The 22947-nt window shown below is 40.0% G+C and overlaps 1 protein-coding gene across 1 annotated transcript in view; it reads left to right on the top strand.

Moving 5' to 3' along the window:
* The first annotated feature begins 5356 nt into the window (after positions 1 to 5356).
* LOC117520623 (sodium bicarbonate transporter-like protein 11) overlaps positions 5357 to 22947 on the top strand; it is a 63449-nt gene continuing 45858 nt past the window's right edge. The window contains exons 1-3 of the mRNA XM_034181934.1: positions 5357 to 5515; positions 14573 to 14623; positions 17532 to 17624. Coding sequence (XP_034037825.1) covers positions 5479 to 5515; positions 14573 to 14623; positions 17532 to 17624 — 181 coding nt within the window. The 5' untranslated portion in view covers positions 5357 to 5478. The remainder of the gene's footprint in view (positions 5516 to 14572; positions 14624 to 17531; positions 17625 to 22947) is intronic.

Genomic DNA, 22947 nt, shown 5'->3' with positions numbered 1-22947 from the left:
ATATGTTGAGAGAGAGAGAGAGAGAGAGAGAGAGAGAGAGAGAGAGAGAGAGAGAGAGAGAGAGAGAGAGAGAGAGAGTGTGTCTGCTTTGCTTAAATTCATGCAAAATCTTTTCTGTCTGTGACAGTGAACAGTGAGTGAACCACACTCCCCAACACCAAAAGATGTTCCAGAGACAGACACTTGTGTCTTTGAGTTTTAGTCTTCTTGTCAGAGCCTCCACTTCCCATGTCCAGTGCGGGGCAGCACAGTGTCAGATGCAGTGCAGGTTAATGCAGTGCAGGTTACACTGGTACCATGACATGGATGGGAGGGAGGTTTTGGGGGTTTGAGTACAACGGTGCCAAGCCAGTGCTGTGCAGTGTGAGTAAACTTCACTCCTCTACACAAAAAGCCCTCCTACGGCCAAACAGTAGCTGCGTTGAGTTTTGACGACTGATTATTAGGTTCATCTCTCATTAAAACCAGTATAGTTCAACAACACCTCAAATTACAACCTCTCCCAAAATCGCTTTAAAATAATTCAACATGTCAAACAGATTCAGTAAAAATTGGATATTGCAATTCTCATGAAGGCATAATTTATTGCAGGACTGTTTTATATTGCTAGCAACATAAACATATATAGGTTTATTTCATGCGACAGACTGGCGTCCTGCCCAGGGTGTACCCGGCCTCACGCCCTATAACTGCTGGGATAGACTCCAGCCTCTCGTGACCCTTAATAGGAGTAAGTGGTTGAAGATGAGTGAGTGAGGTTTACTTCAGTGTTCCTCAGAAATTGGCAGGTGTGTCCGTGTGTGTGTATAAACAAGCTGTGCATTTGAAGCGTTCATTTGTGCATAGAATGTGCAAAATTCCTGTACATGAGTGAGAAAGTTTTGGTATCATTCTTAGCCGTATGTTCAGTTGTTTTTTAATGTTTATATATCTGTATTTATCTGTTTTACACACTACATCATGCAGATTTATTAGTAGTTTTTGGATTCTTATCTAACTGCACATTAATTTAATTGACATATTTTTATGACATAGTTTGACAACTCAGGCAGCACGGTGACTTAGTGGTTAGCACTGTTACCTCACAGTGAGAAGGTCATGGGGTTGATTCCCATCTGTGGTCTTTCTGTATGGATGTATCTTTCTGCCTGTTCTCCCTGTGTTTGCGTGGGTTCCCTCCATGTGCTCCAGCTTTCACATCCAAAGACATGCAGGTTAGGTGGATTGGAAACTTTAAATTGTCCATAGGTGTGCGTGCGGTGCACCATGCCTCATGCCCTATGACTGCTGGGATAGGCTCCAGCCCCGGCATGACCCTTAATTGGAGTAAGCGGTCGAAGATGAGTGTGTGTGAGTTTGACAACTCAAATCCTGCATCACTTTCAGGGTAACTTTCATATTTGTGTTTACTCAAATTCACAGTCTGAGTGAGATAAATACTGGACTCTGTCTCTTACGGTCATGGCCACCAATGTTGTATTATTCAGAAGTGTATTTTCTTCATTGTTTCATTCTTATTTTGCAGAGCAGAAGGTCAGAGAGTTGAGTCTAACTGCTGGAGTGGTGTGGTCTTTTTTTCTGGTGTTTTTTAATGTTGTGAAGGACGACTTGACAGTAAATCTCCTTCACATTTACAACCTAAAACCAATTAGCAATATATCAGGCCAGAACAGTGAGAAGGTAGTGAAGTGTCACAAATTGAAACAACACATCAAACCACAAATATAGAAATATTGTATTTTAATATATATATATATATATATATATATATATATATATATATATATATATATATATATATATATATAATACAAATAATGGATGGTAAGGAGTCCAACATTCAGAAAAGTTATATTGGATTCGGCTACGCCTCGTCCAATATAACTTTTCTTCATCCAGTATTTCTCTATGTTGGACGACTTGCCATCCATCAAATATTATGTTCTCCACCCCCCTCCCAAATTAAGCAAACAACAAAGAGTCAAGTAAATTAGATCAATTTATTTTGTTATGAACAGCATATGAATGCTTCTAAAACGTCAGTAGCGTGCTTGTCTATCTTCTTAGTGTTTTTGGCATCCTTGGAGTTCAATATTTCCACCAGTTCCTCCTCTGTGAACTCAGCAAACCTCACTGGCAGATGATTTTCTGCTGTCGTTGACGGTTTGTTGCCATTTTTTCAACCAGCGTCTGTCAGCAAGTTCCTGACCTCCGCCACGTCACTAGTGATGTCATCTCATGAATAATTGTATGCTGCGCTCTGATTGGCTAGCTGTTGGCAGTAAGCTCTAACGGTATTGGTCAGTAGGAACCGATCTAATATAACTTTTGGTCCTAGCCTTTTTGGATCCCTTTGGATTCAACATACGTTTCTGGCACCAAGCGTACCAAAATACAGGTAAATGATGGACAGAAAGGCTAATCTGTGATTGGCTATTGCAATCTGAGTGGAGAACGCACACACACACACATATATATATATATGTGTGTGTGTGTGTGTGTGAGAAATTGTTTTATGACCCTACTGACCCAGACATTTTACAGTCAAAATCATCTGCACTTTATACTGATTATTACGTTTTCAGTATCTAAGCACATTTTTCTTTCAGGAAGGTTGTTGAAGGTGTTTAATTAAAAGTATGACTCACATTAAAACATTTTAGGGGGTGGTGGCCAAATGGTTACAGTGCTTGGTTTTGGTGTAGAAGCTTTCCCTGTTCAAAACCCCCGCCACGTTTCTCCATATAATGTGGAGTTGTGTCAGAAAGGGCATCCGGTGTAAAACTTGTGCCAACTCAACATGCAGATGCTCCTCAGATCTGCTGTGGTGACCCTGAGTGAAAACAAGGAAGCAGCTGAAGGGACTTACTCACATTTATACATTTTAGGTTCAGACGAGCTTTAAGAAGTAGCTTTTCTTTTCTTTTTTGTTATACCCTAGGGTCGTGAACTGATCATATGAAAGAAAAATTCGATTTGCATTCCAATGAAAGTAGAAATTATGAGTTTAGTTTTGTGGCAGTTTTCAAAGACACATTGAGCTTGATGACATCATGAAGGGAGCCTGAAGTGCAACAGTGCAATCGTCTGGATTAATTATTTATTTATGTTCAGCTTTTCAACATCATTACAGTACTGCTGAACCTCAAAATTTTACAGGTTCTTGATCACAACATGTGAATGCAACAACTGTGATGTACTATATATCCAGATAATTCACTCTTTTATAACTGTATAAATCATTATCGTATGTATGTGGGTCAACATGGTCACCTGACTCAGCAACAAATAATTTGCTACAATAACACAAAAACACAATAAAATAATTATATTGTACATTTATAAGCATCCGTCCTGTCCAGGGTGTACCCCACCTCACACCCTATGACTGTTGGGATAGGCTTCAGCCCTGCTGTGACCCTTAATTAGAGTAAGCGGGTGTAGAAAATGAATGGATTTATAAGCATCCTTTCTGTCTGCGGAGAGTTCCACTCTTTATATTTGTATCTTGCCATTTTTTTAAAACAGTTACAGTAATATTATAGAAATTTATGAGTGACTGACATAATGATTTCTGCATATTGGCAGATGTTTATTAAAGTTGTACCTTGATTATGATTAAGTAATGATTATTTATTTGACTGCTTTTTTGTGTTGTCTTCATAGTTCTCTTGCTATTAAAGCTGGGAAATTTTCCAAAGAGGTTGAGAGACAGCTAAAAATAGAACATCCTTGGAACGTAATCAGTTGAATTAATCAACATGTAGGTTCAGTTGATTAGTTAACTTTAACAGTGCGTCAGAAAGTGTATGAAAACGTCACTCATCCCTGTGCTGGTAACAGTTAAGTTTTTGCACAGGAAAAAATGTAGACGAGTGGGTGAGTAAGTGAGTGAGAGGATTCATCCATCTCACACAGACTGTGGAGATAACTCAAAACCAACACGTGCTATCATCTTTTAAGTCTCCAAATTAAAACAGCATATAATGAGTATAAACCAGTAAGAACATTATTGACTTTGATGCACTTGAATAATAAAAAGGTAAGTTTGTTTTGCTTCTTTTATAAACCATATAAACATGTCTACCACCATGACTTCACTAATTGCAGGAAATAATCTCATCATGACACGTATGATGGAAATTAGGAGGAGGTGGTTTTGAAGCTACATGCAGTTTGAAATGAGTTTGTCAGTTTATATAATTTCCAAAGCTGACTGGTGGTCACCAAAGCCATGGCTGCTTGTTAAGCAACAATCAGAGCCAAAGGTTCTTGTTTTAAAGTAAAATTTGGCAAAAGACTAAAACATATTTTCAAAGAAGTGAATTATTTGCCATCTCATTAATACTGAAAGAATGCCGTGGCCACCTGCTGCTGCAGATGAAGATAATTCTTTTATAACAACGGCATGACGGTTTTTCTACCATCAACATCTGAAAGCAGCATGAGCCTTCAACATAAAACTAAATCATGAAATAAAGCAAGAAGATATCTTTGCTAAAAACAAACTTCAATTTCCTGTACTAAATAATAGCACCTGTGAGTGGGAAGATAGTAAAGCCACCTTGACACTTGCACAACGTTGATCCCACATTGGCATGGAATTTGACGAGCCAATGAGTAAACTCACCGTAAACTGAACGTAAAGTGTGCAAGGCTGCGTGCCAGTGTGCAAAGGAAATTTTGAAATGTTCAAAGTTTATGGCAGATAGAAATTTCATGCCACTTGCGTGAACTAGTCGCAAACATTGCACAACCTATTTGCAAACACTGTGTGTCAATGCGTGTCATTGTGCGCAGAACCTTACACAGTTTACTCATTGGTACACAAGATTGCGTGCCAATGCCAATTGCATGTAAACTGTGCAAGATTGCATGCCAATGCAGGGTTGAAATTAATGCAAGTGTCAAGGTGGCTTAATGGCTACAGCAACTTGACAGGTGACCCCATTTATCTTGACCTCTGCCCAAGCAAGGCATTTTGTGGCAGTTCTGGAACTGATTATTATCCACATATCCAATTTGGTGGAAATCAGCCAAAGGACCTGGGAGGAGGAGGGGAAAACACAGAGAGAGAACCAAAAAAATTTAACTTTTGACCCCAGTGACATCTGCCAAAGCAAATCCCTTAAATTCTGAAATTCTGGTGTCAACCTATGTGCACATGGAAAGTATGATGAAAACTGGCCTGAGCACCTGGGAGGAGCAGTGGAACAAACAGACATTATCGATTCAAAATATGATGCTCTCTGAACTACAGCTTCTGGATGCAAAAACAAATATGGCGCCTCATGCCAACTCCTCCCACTCCCCCTTTTCCACATGCTGCTGGAGGAGGTGCCAGGAGGTCACATCCCCTCAGCAGCGTGCATGTGCCTGATATCACAGAAGGCCATCCCAGTGACTGCACGATTTTAGAGAGCAGGGGACCGTTGATGATGGGTTGACCTTTGAGATTCACCTGAAAACCTAGAGAAGATGGAAACCAGAAAAGTGCTCCATTTTGTGCCATCTGGTGAGTTTTACACGGGTGGTGTGAGGGTGGGATAACACTGAAGTGAGTGCCGGGTGTAGCGTTAAAATGCAGCAGTGCTGTTTTATTTTGCCCACCTGCGCCTGTTTTCCATCTTCAGTGGTTTCAGTGTTGACTTTAAAATCTTAGAAGAAAAGGAAATGTTTGTTTCGACCTGTGAAAGTTAAATAAACTGTGTCTGTGTCAATATTTACTGTTTGGGTGCAAATGTGCATAAGAGGTTTTTCTTTTTTCTTTGCAGCATCAAACACATGGAGTAAAAAAAAAACACACACACAAAAAAGGCTGCACATTATATTTGTTCTCAAATATTTATTTGTATTATGCATGAAATCAAATGATGAAACCAGTTTGATTTTGCCTTATTCTCTTTCTTTTCTAACATTAGCTAATCAAAAAGCATCAAGTGCACATCTATTTGCATTTCAACAACATTGGTTAAATAGTCTTAGTTGAAAGGTTTTCAGAGGCAGAATTAAGGAGATTATCCTGCAGAAAAATCTAAATTATTCTATGTGAATGCTTTCCACTCTTGTTAAAAACCTGCTGTGGTTGGACTTGATGATAAGAGTGATTTCATTTGAATATATATCATATAATTTGTAAGAATCTGTCACTGGATTTGTGCCATATGTATGTCACACGAAATCTCTGTCATGGAGGATCACTTCTTTCATGTGTTCTCAGTGGGGAGGGGGAAAATCTCTTTAAAATCTGCATGACTGGAATTACTGCTCGGTCAGTGCTTTTGTGCACTTGGGTAAAAAGTTTTTTTTTTTTTTTTAATTCATTGGCTTTTCAGGTGTTGAAGTGGAATGAGGTGAACTTCCTCCTTCCTGTATGCTTTATTTCCATGTGTGCAAAGTAGGGAAGACCAGGAGAGAAGTAACACAGGGTCAGGCATCACAGCAAACTCTTCCATGAACAGCAGATAAGTCATGCGATTATGACTATAAATCAGAATTAATCAATCAAAAATTCATGGCAGAAACAGGGCCTTTGCAGCCAGTAGGTATTTGGGATCCCTTCCCACCTGGTCTTTTCCATGTGGAGTTTGCGTGTTTCCCCGTGTTTGGGAACAAACTCATGACCTTCCCGCTGTGAGGCAACAGTGGTAACCACCGTGCTGCCATCATAACTTCATAATGAAATTAATTAAGGATCAGACTAGTATCTTGTGTCGTGGCAGACATAATGTGTTTATATATGTTTCTGTTTGACAAACTGATGGTATTATTTTCTATCTTAATAATGAGTTCAGTGGTTGGAATAGTATAAACAAAATTTATAACTCCAGGTGAACTCTTCACAACATCTGGACTGGGCTGGGCCTAAGAAATTCATTCAAGTCTATTATATATATATATATATATATATATATATATATATATATATATATATATATATATGAAAAATTTTATAAATAGTTTGATGCTCTTCTGTATATGTTTTGAGAAATATTGGCAGTACAAATGTGGGACTGAGTTTGAATAAATGTAACAGCACAGTAATAGCACAGAAGATGCGGATTTATCTTGAAACTCTCTTGAAAACATTTATCATGCCCATCAAATTCTTTTTATGCCTTGTTGTTAGACGCTAACCAAGATGGATTTTTTGGGGGGGGTTAAAAATCCCAGTGAGGGAAACAATCACCATAGCAACGGTAACGTGATTTCAATATCAGTGAAGTCATGAGGTCAATGAGTTCAATGTCATTTCTTGGCTCATACAGAATATAGGTACACAAAAAGGCAACTGCTATACATATTTGTAATGTTTTTATTCTACTTATTATATTACTTATTGGTATTATTATTTGAAAATTTTGGACAACATGTAAAGCCTATACACATTACTGTGCAGATTATACTTTGAAACTATTAGCATTTTTGGGACTTTTCTCCTTTTTTTGCATTATGAGGCTGGCATGTCTATACCAGGTTGGTACAACATCAAACTCCTAATTTTTTGATGGTGGGGGAAAAACACCCCAGTAACAAAAATAATAAGAGTTTTTCATGTTTTCAGTGGTACACAATCATAGTAACTGATGGACAAATGGTCACAGTCAGAGTTTGTATTGTTAGGCTGCTAAACTTGTGTTTTGAAGAGAGTCTTTATCAAGCAGATAAATTATTGTCCACCAGCAGGCAGGTGGCTGGATGAGACGTGGGAACACCTTCTTTGAGATAACATGTTTGCCCATCACAAGCACCAGGAGCCAAACTGGGTCAGAGGAAAGGAAATGTTCCTGTGTAACACTGACACACAACCACACACTAAAACAACACACACTGCCGGCATCACGTTACACTTCGAGCTGAGAGGGAAGGAGCATGTATTCAGTTAATCAGCACATAGCTGCTATTGTCCACATTAGGCATTTGTTATTCATTATCTACATAATCTTTTAAAGTGTGCATTTTAACCCCTTAGGCCCATCGTCGCATATATGCTACAATCTCTGACTCAAATATGCAACTTACCAAACTGACCTGTATGCCTGTTGTCGCAAATTTGCAACATACCATTATTATTATTATAACATCATAACATAAAGTCATTACCAGAATACCCAATATTACTATCTAGTTTTTGTGCAAAAGTGAAATTAATAATCTCAACATTATTTACCATCTACGTAAAGGCAAAAACACACACAAAACATTTTTTTTATCTACAACTATATAAATTCGGGCGTTAAGGGGTTAAAAACAAATGGGGTCATACATATATTCTTGTGGATGCACAAGAAATATTAATGTCAGTCAGGCAGCTGTAGTTTGCTGGTAGGTTTCAAGGTCTCAGGTTTTAAGTAAATATGGATGATTGCACCCACTCACTCGCATGGGGTTATAGGGCACTGGAGTCCATCCCGGCAGTCATAGGACGTGAGGCAGGGTGCACCCTGGACAGGATGCCAGTCTGTCGCAGGGCCACATATAGACAATAGACAAACAAACACATTCAAACACACACACACACTTATGATCAATTTAGAGTCACCTATTCACCTAGCCTATCATTTTTTGGAAGTTGGAGGAAGCCGGAACACCTCGAAGAAAACCGACGTGAACACAGGGAGAACTTGCAAACTCCACACAGAATGGCCCAGGTGGGAAGTGACCCCCATTCCTCTTTGCAGCACCTCTCAAGCTCCATCAGGTTGGATGGGGAGCATTGGTGCACAGCCATTTTCAGATCTCTCCATCCAGAGATGTTCAACCAGGTTCAGGTCTGGGCTCTGGCTGGGTCACTTAAGGACATTCACAGAGTTGTCCTGAAGCCACTCCTTTGATATCTTGGCTGTCACTGTCACTCTCCTGCTGAAATATATGAACCGTGACCCCAGTCTGAGGTCAAGAGTGCTCTGGAGCAGGTTTTCTTCCTGGATGTCTCTGTACATTGCTGCATTCATCTTTCCCTCAATCCTGACTAGTCTCCCAGTTCCTGTTGCTGAAAAACATCCCCACAGCATGATGCTGCCACCACTATGAAGAGTGGTATAGGAGGAGGATTTTTACCTCCGCCAAGGAGGTTATGTTTTCGGTCGAGTTTGTTTGTTTGTCTGTCTGTCTGTTTGTCAGCAGGATAACTCAAAAAGTTTTGAACGGATTTTGATGAAATTTTGTGGAGTGGTTGTAAATGACAAGAGGAACAAGTGATTAAATTTTAGTGGTGATCTGGATCACGATCCGGATCCAGGAATTTTTTAAAGGATTCTTCACCATTGCAGGATAGGGGGAATTTTGACATTCTAGTTTCTAACTCCGCAAAAACAAGGCAGAAAGGCTTGAAAAAAATTAGGGTGTAACATAGTCAAATGTTCTATCAAACAACAAAGTTTGGTGATGATCGGATCTGGATTTCGGATCTGGTGATCCAGAAAATGCAAAAATATATGGAAAATAGAAAATGTGTCAGTGTGAGGTGACAAGTGAAGCTAGAGATGCACAACTAACACCAAAATTGTAGCTGAATCTGTACTGATTCAGTAAGGTGTCATCAGATTTGATGTAGTTTCAAATGTTATGGAGCTAGATCCAGAAGAAAACCGCCATTACCGAAAAATTGTTTTTATACAATAACGTCTGAACTAATAAAGACATACGAGGTCTATTAGAAAAGTATCCGACCTTATTATTTTTTTCAAAAACCATATGGATTTGAATCACGTGTGATTGCGTCAGACACGCTTGAACCCTCGTGCGCATGCGTGAGTTTTTCCACGCCTGTCGGTTGCGTCATTCGCCTGTGAGCAGGCTTTGAGTGAGGAGTGGTCCAGCCCCCTCGGCGGATTTTCATTGTCAGGAAATGGCGGAATGATTTGGGCTTTTTTTCCATCAGAATTTTTTCAGAAACCGTTAGAGACTGGCAGCTGGAAACCATTAGAAAAATTTATCTGGCTTTCGGTGAAAATGTTACGGGCTTGGTAAAGAATAAGGACTGTTACTGTCGCTTTAAGGAGGGCCCCCAGCGGCTGTGGGGCGCGCCGCCCTCCGAAGCCGCCATTGACAGGCTGAACGACCATTTCATTTCTAAACAGATGGCTGTCTGGATCCGTGACCATCGTGTGCCATTTCTCTGGTTATCACAAGAGCTGGACATCAACCATTTTCCAGCAGATTTCACTTTTAACAAGAGATTTTGTCATGGAAAGCCGAGTGGAGGCTTCACGCGTCACGATGGATTCGCTACTGGAGCGAGACAAAACCACCTCCGTTTTGGTCTCACAGGATGTGCCTGGACATGCGAGAACATGTCCCGTGAGGCTTCATCACGGCATTGCTTTGCGCCATGCGGCACTGCCGCAACGCGCGGAATTCCTCCGCACGTCTGTCTCACTGTGCCGAAAAAGTGCTGATGTCCACGTCTTTTCACAATTCCTATGCTAGTCAGATGACGTCCCGGATAAAACACAGCGTCCAGTTTGGAAATGAACGGCACATTCCACTGTTACAGGAGTTTTTTGTCATGGAAAGAGGAGTGGAGGCTTCGCGTGTCACGGCGGTGCTGCATGGCGCACAGCAACGCCGTGATGAAGCCTCACGGGACATGTTCTGACATGTCCAGGCACATCCACAATTTCTCGTATAATCACTCGATTGAAAAACCACTGACAGCTGTCTGAACGCCATCTCAAAGCCGTCCTGTGAGACCAAAACGGAGGTGTTCCTTTGTCTCACTCCATCAGCAAATCGGTCGTGACGCGCGAAGCCTCCGCTCAGCTTTCCATGACAAAATCTCTTGTTAGAAGTGAAATCTGCCGGAAAATGGTTGATGTCCAGCTCTTGTGATAACCAGAGAAAGTGCACACGACGGTCTCGGATCCACAGAGCCATCCGTTTAGAAATGATCTGGTGGTTTGTAGCTCTCGATGGCGGCACGGAGCGCGGCGCGCCGAGCGTCCTTAAAGCCGTCCTTAAAACTGTAGTAACTGTGAAGCCCGTAAAATTCACCGAAAGCCAGATAAATTTCTCAAGTGGTTTCCAGCTGCCAGTCTAACAGTTTCTGAAAAAATTTTGATGGAAAAAACCCCCAAATCATTCCGCCATTTCCTGACAATGAAAATCTGCCGAGGGGATGGACCACTCCTCACTCAAAGCCTGCTCACAGGCGAATGACGCAACCGACAGGCGTGGAAAAACTCACACATGCGCACGAGGGTTCAAGCTTGTCTGACGCAATCACACGTGATTCAAATCCATATGGTTTTTGAAAAAAATAATAAGGTCGGATACTTTTTTAATAGACCTCGTAAAAGTGATTCCAAGTTCTAGTGGTATGTTTTCATGGTCAAGGATGTCAAATATAAAGGAGAGAAAAGTGTATGTATCATAGGTTTGGTTGTAACACTGAATTGTTGAATAGATCACTGTGCCAAGGAGGGAATCTCTTTAGGGTCAGTGACCCTATGGCCTTGTTAGTAAATGATGTCAAATACAACACACTGCAAAGAGGAAATCCCTCATGACAAACTATACAGGGCTGGGGAGCACAATGAATTTATTAGATGAAGGACTATCATTTGGCATTATTATATTTTAGTGGCAATGAATATCACTATCCAGATTACTTCACTTAGCAAAAGCAAAGTGATGAGTCAGTATACTCATCAGTGGTTAAGTTCTGGTTCAGTGCACATCACTGAACAAAATACACAAGGTGCAAAACCCACTCCAAGGTGTTGATGAATCACACCTAGGATCCAGAAAACCCAGAGGCTGACATCAGCACCTTACTGTCGCATATATTCTGCTTCACTGAATATATAGAAGGTGCACTTCATTATGTAGCACATGCAACACTTAAAAAATAGTTCTATTTCAGAATTTACTGTTATTTATTTAGAGAAGTGTTTCATAAATGTTAAAAAAAATCATATATTTGCAGTTTAGTTGAATAATAAATTTAATTTTGTCTCTTATTTGTTTTTGTCTATAAGCACATGCAATATCAATATCAGTGCTCAGATGACAGTAGCTTCTGGGAAAGGTGCAAGTTGCAATAAACTGTGATGCCAAGCGCTAAGGATACATGCTATCCAGTCACAGCAGATGAAACTTTTTTACTACTGAGCAAACATCATTGTTAGACTTTTTTAGGTTCAGTGTTTCCACAGCGTGTAGATGTTAGAGCGTCAGTGACCCCATGGCCTTGGCTGAGGTTTGCACTCTCTGAGTGCTTCTAGTCTTCAAAAAGAGACCTGAAAGTTCAGCTACAATTTGCAAGAAGGTACATCTGAGATGCAAGTCTAGATTTGATGTTTTGGTGAAAGAAAATCCTCCTCTGGACCACTTCATCATGAAGCGGTATAACGGGGGATACAAAATGTAAAACCATGCACTATGCATAATTTCTCCAATCACAGCCACAGAAGCCTATAACGTCTTGTGGGTTGTCTGGGTGTCTTGGTGGCTTTCCTCACTCTTCTCCTTCTTGCACAGCCACTCAGTTTTTGAGAACTGTCTACTCCACACAGATTTACCATAGAGTGCCATACTGTTTGTATTTCTTTATAATTGATGTAAGTTCAAGACATATTCAGGGACTTGGAAATGTTCATGTTCCATCCCCTGACTTGTTTGAAGAAAGTGTTCCATTACTTATGCAACCCATCTTCCTGGCTTTTATATTTGTAATTAATTTATATCAAGTTGTAGAGACTTGCTTTCAGATTGAGTTTAAGGAAGATAATTTTAGATTTTTTTATTTTTTTGTGTTTTTTGGATTTGAAATGGCATCAACAAATTAAAATGGGTGAAATACCAAGAGTTTCTATACTGTTGCAGGGCACTGTGATTTCTTAGTTTTTAATAAATTTGTAAATATCTCAAAAAAGCTTCATATATATATATATATATATATATATATATATATATATATATATATATATATATATATATACACACACACACACAAGGTTGGGTAGGATTACTTTGAAATGTAATCCAAAAGTAATCAGATTACAAGTAATCCAAATGTATGTACATATACTCAACAAAAATATAAATGCAAGACTTTTGGTTTTGCTCCCATTTTGTATGAGATGAACTCAAAGATCTAAAACTTTTTCCACATACACAATATCACCATTTCCCTCAAATATTGTTCACAAACCAGTCTAAATCTGTGATAGTGAGCACTTCTCCTTTGCTGAGATAATCCATCCCACCTCACAGGTGTGCCATATCAAGATGCTGATTAGACACCATGATTAGTGCACAGGTGTGCCTTAGACTGTCCACAATAAAAGGCCACTCTGAAAGGTGCAGTTTTATCACACAGCACAATGCAACAGATGTCGCAAGATTTGAGGGAGCGTGCAATTGGCATGCTGACAGCAGGAATGTCAACCAGAGCTGTTGCTCGTGTATTGAATGTTCATGTCTCTACCATAAGCCGTCTCCAAAGGCGTTTCAGAGAATTTGGCAGTACATCCAACCAGCCTCACAACCGCAGACCACGTGTAACCACACCAGCCCAGGACCTCCACATCCAGCATGTTCACCTCCAAGATCGTCTGAGACCAGCCACTCGGACAGCTGCTGAAACAATCGGTTTGCATAACCAAAGAATTTCTGCACAAATTGTCAGAAACCGTCTCAGGGAAGCTCATCTGCATGCTCGTCGTCCTCATCGGGGTCTCGACCTGACTCCAGTTCGTCGTCGTAACCGACTTGAGTGGGCAAATGCTCACATTCGCTGGCGTTTGGGACGTTGGAGAGGTGTTCTCTTCACGGATGATGCAAAGGAGATTTGTTGCACTGCATGAGGCAAATGGTGGTCACACCAGATACTGACTGGTATCCCCCCCATGAAACAAAACTGCACCTTTCAGAGTGGCCTTTTATTGTGGGCAGTCTAAGGCACACCTGTGCACTAATCATGGTGTCTAATCAGCATCTTGATATGGCACACCTGTGAGGTGGGATGGATTATCTCAGCAAAGGAGAAGTGCTCACTATCACAGATTTAGACTGGTTTGTGAACAATATTTGAGGGAAATGGTGATATTGTGTATGTGGAAAAAGTTTTAGATCTTTGAGTTCATCTCATACAAAATGGGAGCAAAACCAAAAGTGTTGCGTTTATATTTTTGTTGAGTGTACATACTGTACATGTATACCACATGTATTCTTTCAAAGTAATCCTACCCAACCTTGTGTGTATATATATATATATATATATATATATATATATATATATATGGCAGAAGGAGCGAAGAGCAGGCCAGTGATTGGTAAGCGTGGCCGTGCACAGAGACATGACTTCAGCAGGAGGTTGAAGGCCTGTATATTAGCATGCAGATATGGTGCAGAAAGTGTCACTGTTTAATATGACATTTGACATTGCATGTTATGCGACTCCACTTCACTTTTTTCCATAATTGACTTCCACCTTCAGGCTGAACAGCTGCTTGATGCCTTTTTTAAGTGAATCTGAGATCCTTTTAAACTAATAAGAACAACAATAATAATAATAATAATAATAAAACGAATACTGGGAATATTTTTGCTTTTTTCTCCCCCACAGATGTTCCACCTACTGGGATGTCCAAGAATGGATATGTTTTCCAAGAGATGGGTGCATCACTGCAGTAACAGATACCTATGTTTACTTTGACTTTTTCTGGCAGTTTTCTTCTCTTTTGAGTACTTGACACTTTGTTGAGGTTTTACAATCACAAAAGGCACAGCTTGCTTTTCCCCCTTTCAGAATACAAGAGTGATATTAAATAGTTTTTCAGTGAAAATTATGGGTATAATTCTGTTTATGCTAATGTTGAGGCTGCTCACAGACGACCCCATTACATGTGCTCATGAGCGCAGCCTTTGCTGATGTATTGAGAGGTGAATAAATGAGTAAATAATGAAGCAGATGATCTTGGAGTCAATGATGGGAAGAAAGAATAATCACAGCTGAAAAGATTTGCTTATGAACAAATGAAGTTTCTTCTCCCCTCATAAAAGCTGCAGTGGAAATGTCATATTTATACTCTATGCAATGAAAAATTTTATGACACGTTTGTGTGTCTGTTATAAAGGGGACTTTTTTTATTTAAATTTTTTATTGGCTCTTGCATTGCTGTTGCTGCTTATTTGTCAACAGATGGCACCGTGCTGGAAAAGTCCAAGATGGATTGGAGACAAAGGCGACGTGGCTCACATAATACCTTAATCTTGACATAAAAAGAAATTTTATCTCACATTGGGTTGTTTCAGTATAGAAGCAGGGCTATTAGCATTTTTATTACTTTTTAATTTTTTTTTACAAAAATTGTCTTGGAAGGTGACAATTCACACTAATAGAGGTATAGCCTTCAGAAACCCACAGCACTCTGAGCAAATGTTAATTAGCTTACTCCTAAGTAATGCTTTTCTGCAGAAGTCCTTTATAAACTACAGTCCAGTGATTTTGACTTTTTGATCCCAAGTTATTGTACTCAAGATTTTTTACAATGTTCACTCCTTTAACCTTTTAACCACAATGTCAGTAAGCTTCTTGTGGTCAACATACTGAACACACATAACATGTTTGGTGACAATCAGGCAATTTAAAAAAGATATTGCTCTCACAAGAATTTTACAAAGTATGCTCTAGTGACCTTAACCTTTTGACCCCCAAATCAATAGTTTTTTTGGGTCACTATGAGTAATGCATATACCAAGTTTGGTGACAATCTGGCCAGTACAACTGAAGTAATCTCACTCACAAGTGAAATATGGCAGACTGACTGACTGACTGACTGACTCCGGCACATTGTGGCATCTAGACCACTGGGTGCACTGTCGGAAAAATTCATTTGTTTTGGTTCAGGTTTAAACAGCAGTTATGGTATCCATAATTTGATTTGGCACCACTGGATGTCCCTCCTGATGTACTTGGATAGTGAGGCATGGGTTGCTTTGAATGAGAAACCTTCTTGTTTGGAGACAAGCATGCAAATCACCTTGCCCACAACTCAGCTTATTGCCATTCAATGTGGTAATACTGCAAAAAAACAAAACAAAAACATTATTCTACTGAAGATTGAGTCCATCAAGTCATTATATCCCATTATAACAGCTGGTTGCACATTTGACTAATTTTGCTCACCCAGAAAGTAATTTTGGACCCAATCTTCAATTTAGCACAGTGGACCTCACAGTGTAAATCAATACTCACATTCTTGAAAACGTAATAGAAATACACCTGTTTCTACATCGATTGCTAAACTGGTCTAAAAATGGTGCATTGATACTGTCTGCCAGCTGAACATGGATGCACCTTAGACCAGCAAAAACCTGGTGTATAAATGGTATTTAGAGGATGCAGCACTCAGACTTGTCTTACATAAGTGGGTTCACATACATAATATAACATATAATTTTCAATTTCAAATTGTTTTCATTTATATAGCACCAAATCACAACAAAGTTGCCTCAAGGTGCTTTACACAAGTAAGGTCTAACCTTACCAACCCCAAGAGCAAGCACACAGGTGACAGTGGTAAGGAAAAACTTCCTCTGATGATTTGAGGAAGAAACCTCAAGCAGACCAGACTCAAAGGGGTGACCCTCTGCTTGGGTCATGCTACAGACACAATAGACAATACAGGAAATTTTGGGAGATTTTGGAAGTCCATGCCAGTGCACAGGACAGAAGGCCTGCAGAAGAAAACACTATACCCATCTCTGGATGGAGCCACACCTTAAATAGAGAGAAAATAAAGAATGAGGCGGCAGAAAGACAACAAATGCAATATAATTTATCAGCATTTAGCAACAAGAAAAACAGAAGAAATAATAATAATAATTCACTAAAAGACCCAGACCTTAGATAAAGTTGAGGCCATGGCCCGCTATCTTTACTAATAAAATGAATTTAACAGGGTAGAAAGCATAGTACCATACTATGCCAGTATGCTATCATACAAAAGGGAAAATAAGTGCTTCTTAAGTCTGGACTTGAAAGTCTCTTCAGAATCTGACTGTATATACCTTGTTTGTATACACAACAAAACTGAACTGAAACACTCATGGAAAAATACAAAACTTGACTTTACTGCTTCACATCAGGGAGCTTTGGTGGCCTCTGTCCAGTGGTGCACTCTGACAATTTGACACTGATCCATTTACTCCGGAGAAATCATCTCCGTTGAATCTAGTTTCTCAATACCAGAATGTTGTGTATCTCAAAGACAATGACAAAATGGTTTGTTTCATGTTTTGCCCACAACACACCCATGAGATGATTTTATTTGCACCCAGCTTTGCATCATGAAGACAGCAATATTGAGTTGGATATGCCTCAAATTCACCTTCACTTTGCATTTTAGACCATCCTTCATCATTTCAGATGAGGTTTATTTCTCATTAACTGTAACCAATTATATTAAATATGTAAGCAAATAATCGTAGTGTGGCATTGGAAGTTTCACTCACTGTATATACGTATTGTGTAAAGTTAGAATTGGCAACTATTTGACAAAGACATTGTGTTATATCCACAGAGCTGCAAGCTGGAAAACAAGAGGAAGATGAGAATTTCACAGATTCATCTGCCCCTCACATCTATCAGCAAACAATCCCAACTGGGATTTCAGGTGAATATGTGTGCTTTGTTTCTTGCCAGACAACTATACATACTGTCTGTAGCCTGATTTTAGTGATGGTCTTTGTGCCGAATTGCCACTGATCTGGTCATTTTCAAAAATTATATACAGCAACATGTGAAGTGTATCAGCCTGCTGATACAATAACATGCTCAGAAATGGAACAGTGTTGGGGTTATACCACATGAGTGCAGTCTTTATTAAACTCTGCCTCTACAGTGTTGGAGCTATAGAAATAAGCTCCATCCTTGTTAGTGAGTGATTGTGCCCATGACCTTTGCTGCCCAATTACTCAAAACCATATCACTGCAGAACTTCGAAATTACAGAAGTAACTTCCTCTTATAATACTCTCTCATGACGTCAGAGGGCACTGACCTTGTCTTACTTTTTCTGGGTCAGATCCAGGTCATTGCCTAAAAATAGGCCATCTGTGCTGGTGGCATTCACTACTCTGCCTTTTATACCAAAGATATGTGAGATATACTGTAAATTCAAAACCTCAAGTTCACAACAGTCTCATGTGAGTTCAGAGTGGTGACCTTTACTGACTGTTTCTGGATAAAATCAGGGAGGATTCATGTGTCAGCTACTCTACAGTATCAGTTTGATAGACTGCGCTACCAGTCCTTACATCTCCATCATAGTCATAAATATCCTTGTGAGACGGCTTTGAGAAAGTCAGGCAGAAGTTGGGTTCAGGGTTCAAGATGATGGTTAGGGCTGATGTTAGAGTTAAGATTATGGTTTAATTTATTTTGGCCTCAGTGATGTTCTTCAATAAGGAGCAGAGTATAAATGCACTGCACTACTATTGATATCTTTTTTTGGTTCAAAGTGCTTTACAATGATGCCCGACATTCATCCAATCACACACACACACACACACACACACACTGATGTCAACATGCTACCATGCAAAATATTCAACTGCACATCGATCGCAATTCTTTAATTTTGGGCAACAATTCAGAAAACCATTCCAGAAATTTACCTCTGCTGTGTGCAGCAGATCTGTGTGCTCTGCACCCGTCTCCTCCAGCTGCACACTGAATAATTGCCTCTGTCTTGGCCCAAACCGAACATACAATCTTATTAGCGACATCCATCATGTCTTCCATATTTACTGACTGTTGTGCTACTAGGGATGGGTATCGAGAACCGGTTCCTTTCGGGTATTGTTAAGAAATGATTCGATCCACCGACATCAATAAGCTTTTTGCTTAACGATTCTGTTATCAGTCCTTCAGAGTCGCCGTTATTTTGGGGGGTGTTTGTCAGGAAAATGATCATTTCTCTACACTGATTACAGACCCTGCAGCAGGTCCGTAATCAACTTTTCTGCAGTGCGGCTTTGCTTTGAACCTTGAACCAATCGAAGCAGTGGTTCACAGATTGAAACAGTGCTTCGATTGCTTCATTTATTCTTTCTTTCTTTCGCTTAATTTTCCCCCGCTAAAACCCTAAAGAGAATACGTCTGTGAGTATTATTTACCTTTTTTATGTTAAACCGACCTGTTATGGTCTTCTGAAACAGTTGATAGATGTATTTTATAACTTAAAAACGGGAGCGATGCTAACGCATTAGCATGTCTATAGCATTTTCAATGTTAAAAGTTAGCATTAAGCAGTTGCAGGTGTCATCACGCTCGGGTGCATTTGTTTTCAAATTGTAATATTTTTTAAATTTATTTTTGTTTATATATTAATAATCTAATGATTATTATATACAATATATACTTATTATATACAGTTTTAGAGAAAGAGACAAAAAGAACCTGAATAGAAACACAACAGAAAATATAAAACCAACTAACAATGAACATACATAAATAAATACATACATATATACAGAAATAAATAAGTGTTTCCTGTGAACACCTAGTGACTCTTTCACCTCCATTTCATCCCTGTTTTATTTAAGTTTAATGACAATTTGTTTCGGTCAAACCATATTTTCAATGTGTTAATTTCTTCAGTGATTTCCTCCAGAACTATCTGCCAAACTAGAAAACTGCTGCATCCTAGTAAGAGCAGAATACTACTGGAATGAATTTGAATAAGGAAAGTTGGGTTTTTTTCTCACTAAATGGATGCTGCACTCACTGCAGTTTATTGTCTGGAATAGTCCCAGATTGCATTTCAGAGCTTCTAGAATTCATTTTCGTGCAGGTGGTGTTGGGGGTTAATTTCAGCTTTTTTTGTTTTTCGTCACTTTCATCCCTGAGTATGTCAATTGTGAGTCACTTTTGTGCGGAATAAAGTTACTAACTGGGACTCTTGTTGCGAGAAAGAAACGAGAATCGTCCTCCGTTCTGTTCACACAGCTCCAAACGCTGCGCGGCTCTCTGCCAAGTCAAGTTAGAACGATAGAGTCCAGTCTGAATTAATAACTTCAAAGTGAAACACCGTTTTATTTTTATTTATGTCCAGAGATCAAGGATACAGTGACCAATTTCATATTTATTTACTTTAAGACTCAATGAAATACATAGAAAACCTGTACAGCCTACTTTTAGTACAAAATTCACGAGGTATCGATAAGGGAATCGATAAGGAATCTGATCAATAAGCAGAATCGATATCGATAAAATCTTATCAATACCCATCCCTATGTGCTACTAGCCGACTTTTCAATTCCTGGACTTTTCGGGTGCACAGAGCTGATTTAGCCGGGAAGTTTGCATCGCAGCTCTTGTGAATTGTCTTGAAATACCGCTTCAAATTCCCTTTCTTCGGTAAAGCCACATTTGTATTGTAGATAAGACAGATAAATTTGTCTTTTGAATGAATAAAAAATAATCACCTTCCCATTCTGAATGAAAATAAGTTTTCATTTTTTCTCATACTCGACCATAGAAGAAGAAGAAGAAGAAGAGCTATCTTCTTCTATGGTGTTTCATGGCAGCCGGCATTCTTATTGGTGTATTGCCGCCACCTTCTGCACCAGTCCGTTACAGCAGCACTGTCCATTACAGCAACAGTGTCATGCAATCGACTGGTTGAACACACCAGACTTAAATACATCCCAATGACAACATCAAACAAGGTGTGGCTGCTCCTGACGAAATGCCCCACCATGACACTGATGCTCGGACAAATGCAGTCTCATGTTGATTGGTCAGTTCTGGACTGGGATCAGTCAGCTGGCTGCATTTTCTTCTTTTATCCTCCTAGTCTCATTTTAAATCCGGAAGTGAAACATCAGAAAAATCAGAATCAGAAGAAGTTTATTGCCATTGCCAGTGAACAGGATTCACAGACTAGGAATTTGCTTCGGTACAATGGTGCAACATTAAGAAGAGATAAAATGCTAAGATAAAATATAACATATGTGTCAAAATATGATAAAATATAAGATAAAAAAAAGAAATATGAAATATGAAAGGCTGTGTGCAACAGAAAAACAGAGAAACAGAAAAAACAGTGCAGTGAGAGGAGTGCAATTAAAAACCAAAGTACATTGTCTAAAGTGACCCATGATAAAATGATAAAGTGACAGAGTTAAGCTTAAGGTGACTGAGTTATGAGGAGTTCATGAGTCTAACGGCAGAGGGGAAGAAACTGTTCTTATGGCGGGAGGTTCTGGTCCGGATGGACCGTAGCCTCCTGCCCGAGGGGAGTGGTTTGAATAGACCGTGTGCAGGGTGAGAAGGGTCAGCTGTGATCCGACCTGCTCGGCCCAGAGTCCTGGAGACGTGCAGGTCATGGAGAGATGGAAGGCTACAGCCGATCACCTTCTCAGCAGAGGCCACAATGCGCTGCAGTCTGTGTCTGTCCCTGGCTGTGGCCCCGGCGTACCACACCGTGATGGAGGAGCAGAGGATGGACTCGATGATGGCCGTGTAGAACTGCACCATCAGCTGGACAGGCAGCTTGGCCTTCTTCAGCTGCCGCAGGAAGTACATCCTCTGCTGGGCCTTCTTGATGAGGGAGCTGATGGTTGACTCCCACTTGAGGTCCTGGGTGATGGTGGTGCCGAGGAAGCGGTGACAGACCACAGTGGTGATGGGGCTGTTGGTGAGGGCGAGGGAGGGCGGGGGGGCTGTGGCTTTCCTGAAGTCCACGATCATCTCCACTGTTTTCTGGGCATTGAGCTCCAAGTTGCTGCTGCTGCACCAGGTCACCAGCCGGTCCACCTCCCTCCTGTAGGCAGACTCATCCCCATCCGAAATGAGTCCGATGAGGGTGGTGTCGTCCGCAAACTTGATGAGCTTTACAGAGTCGTGGCTGGAGGTGCAGCAGTTAGTGTAGAGGGAGAAGAGCAGAGGGGAAAGGACACAGCCCTGTGGAAATCCTGTGCTGAGAGCCCGAGTGTTCGAGACATTTTTACCCAGCCTCACACACTGACTCCGGTCCGTCAGGAAGTCTGTGATCCACCTGCAGGTGGAGCTGGGCATGTGGAGCAGAGAAAGCTTGTCCTGGAGCAAAGCTGGAAGGATGGTGTTATGAAATGTTGTTATGAAAATGATAAATGAATCACAAATGATAAATGAATCACAAGACCGAGCAAATATTCTGAACTTGTCTGACTGTTTCCCATGTCATTTGACCCTGCTTGTCTTATTTTGACCTTTGCATGAAAATAAATCACCCCTTGTTATCTTGCAAAAAGAAAGCCACACAACATTTAAGCTCTAGGATGAGCATAATTTCTCTTCACTTTGAGCAATGTTTCCCTGGTTTCCATAGCAACCAATTGATATCATATGTGATAAATTACATTAATTCTGCTTTATAACTGAGAACCTTTTGTTAGCTTTGCCATACCACAACTGCACCTTGACAGATATTTAAGTGATGATATAAGCCACCCTTACAGTAGTGTTCAGAATAATAGTAGTGCTATGCGACTAAAAACATTAATCCAGGTTTTGAGTATATTTCTTATTGTTACATGGGAAACAAGGTACCAGTAGATTCAGTAGATTCTCACAAATCCAACAAGACCAAGCATTCATGATATGCACACTCTTAAGGCTATGAAATTGGGCTATTAGTAAAAAAAAAAAAAAAAAGTAGAAAAGGAGGTGTTCACAATAATAGTAGTGTGGCATTCAGTCAGTGAGTTCGTCACTTTTGTGGAACAAACAGATGTGAATCAGGTGTCCCCTATTTAAGGATGAAGCCAGCACCTGTTGAACATGCTTTTCTCTTTGAAAGCCTGAGGAAAATGGGACGTTCAAGACATTGTTCAGAAGAACAGCGTAGTTTGATTAAAAAGTTGATTGGAGAGGGGAAAACCTATACACAGGTGCAAAAAATTATAGGCTGTTCATCTACAATGATCTCCAGTGTTTTAAAATGGACAAAAA

Source organism: Thalassophryne amazonica, chromosome 11 (genome assembly GCF_902500255.1).
Source record: "Thalassophryne amazonica chromosome 11, fThaAma1.1, whole genome shotgun sequence".
NCBI classification, from domain to species: Eukaryota; Metazoa; Chordata; class Actinopteri; order Batrachoidiformes; family Batrachoididae; genus Thalassophryne; species Thalassophryne amazonica.
Note: the sequence above shows the minus strand (reverse complement) of the source record. Positions and strands in the feature narration are given on the sequence as shown.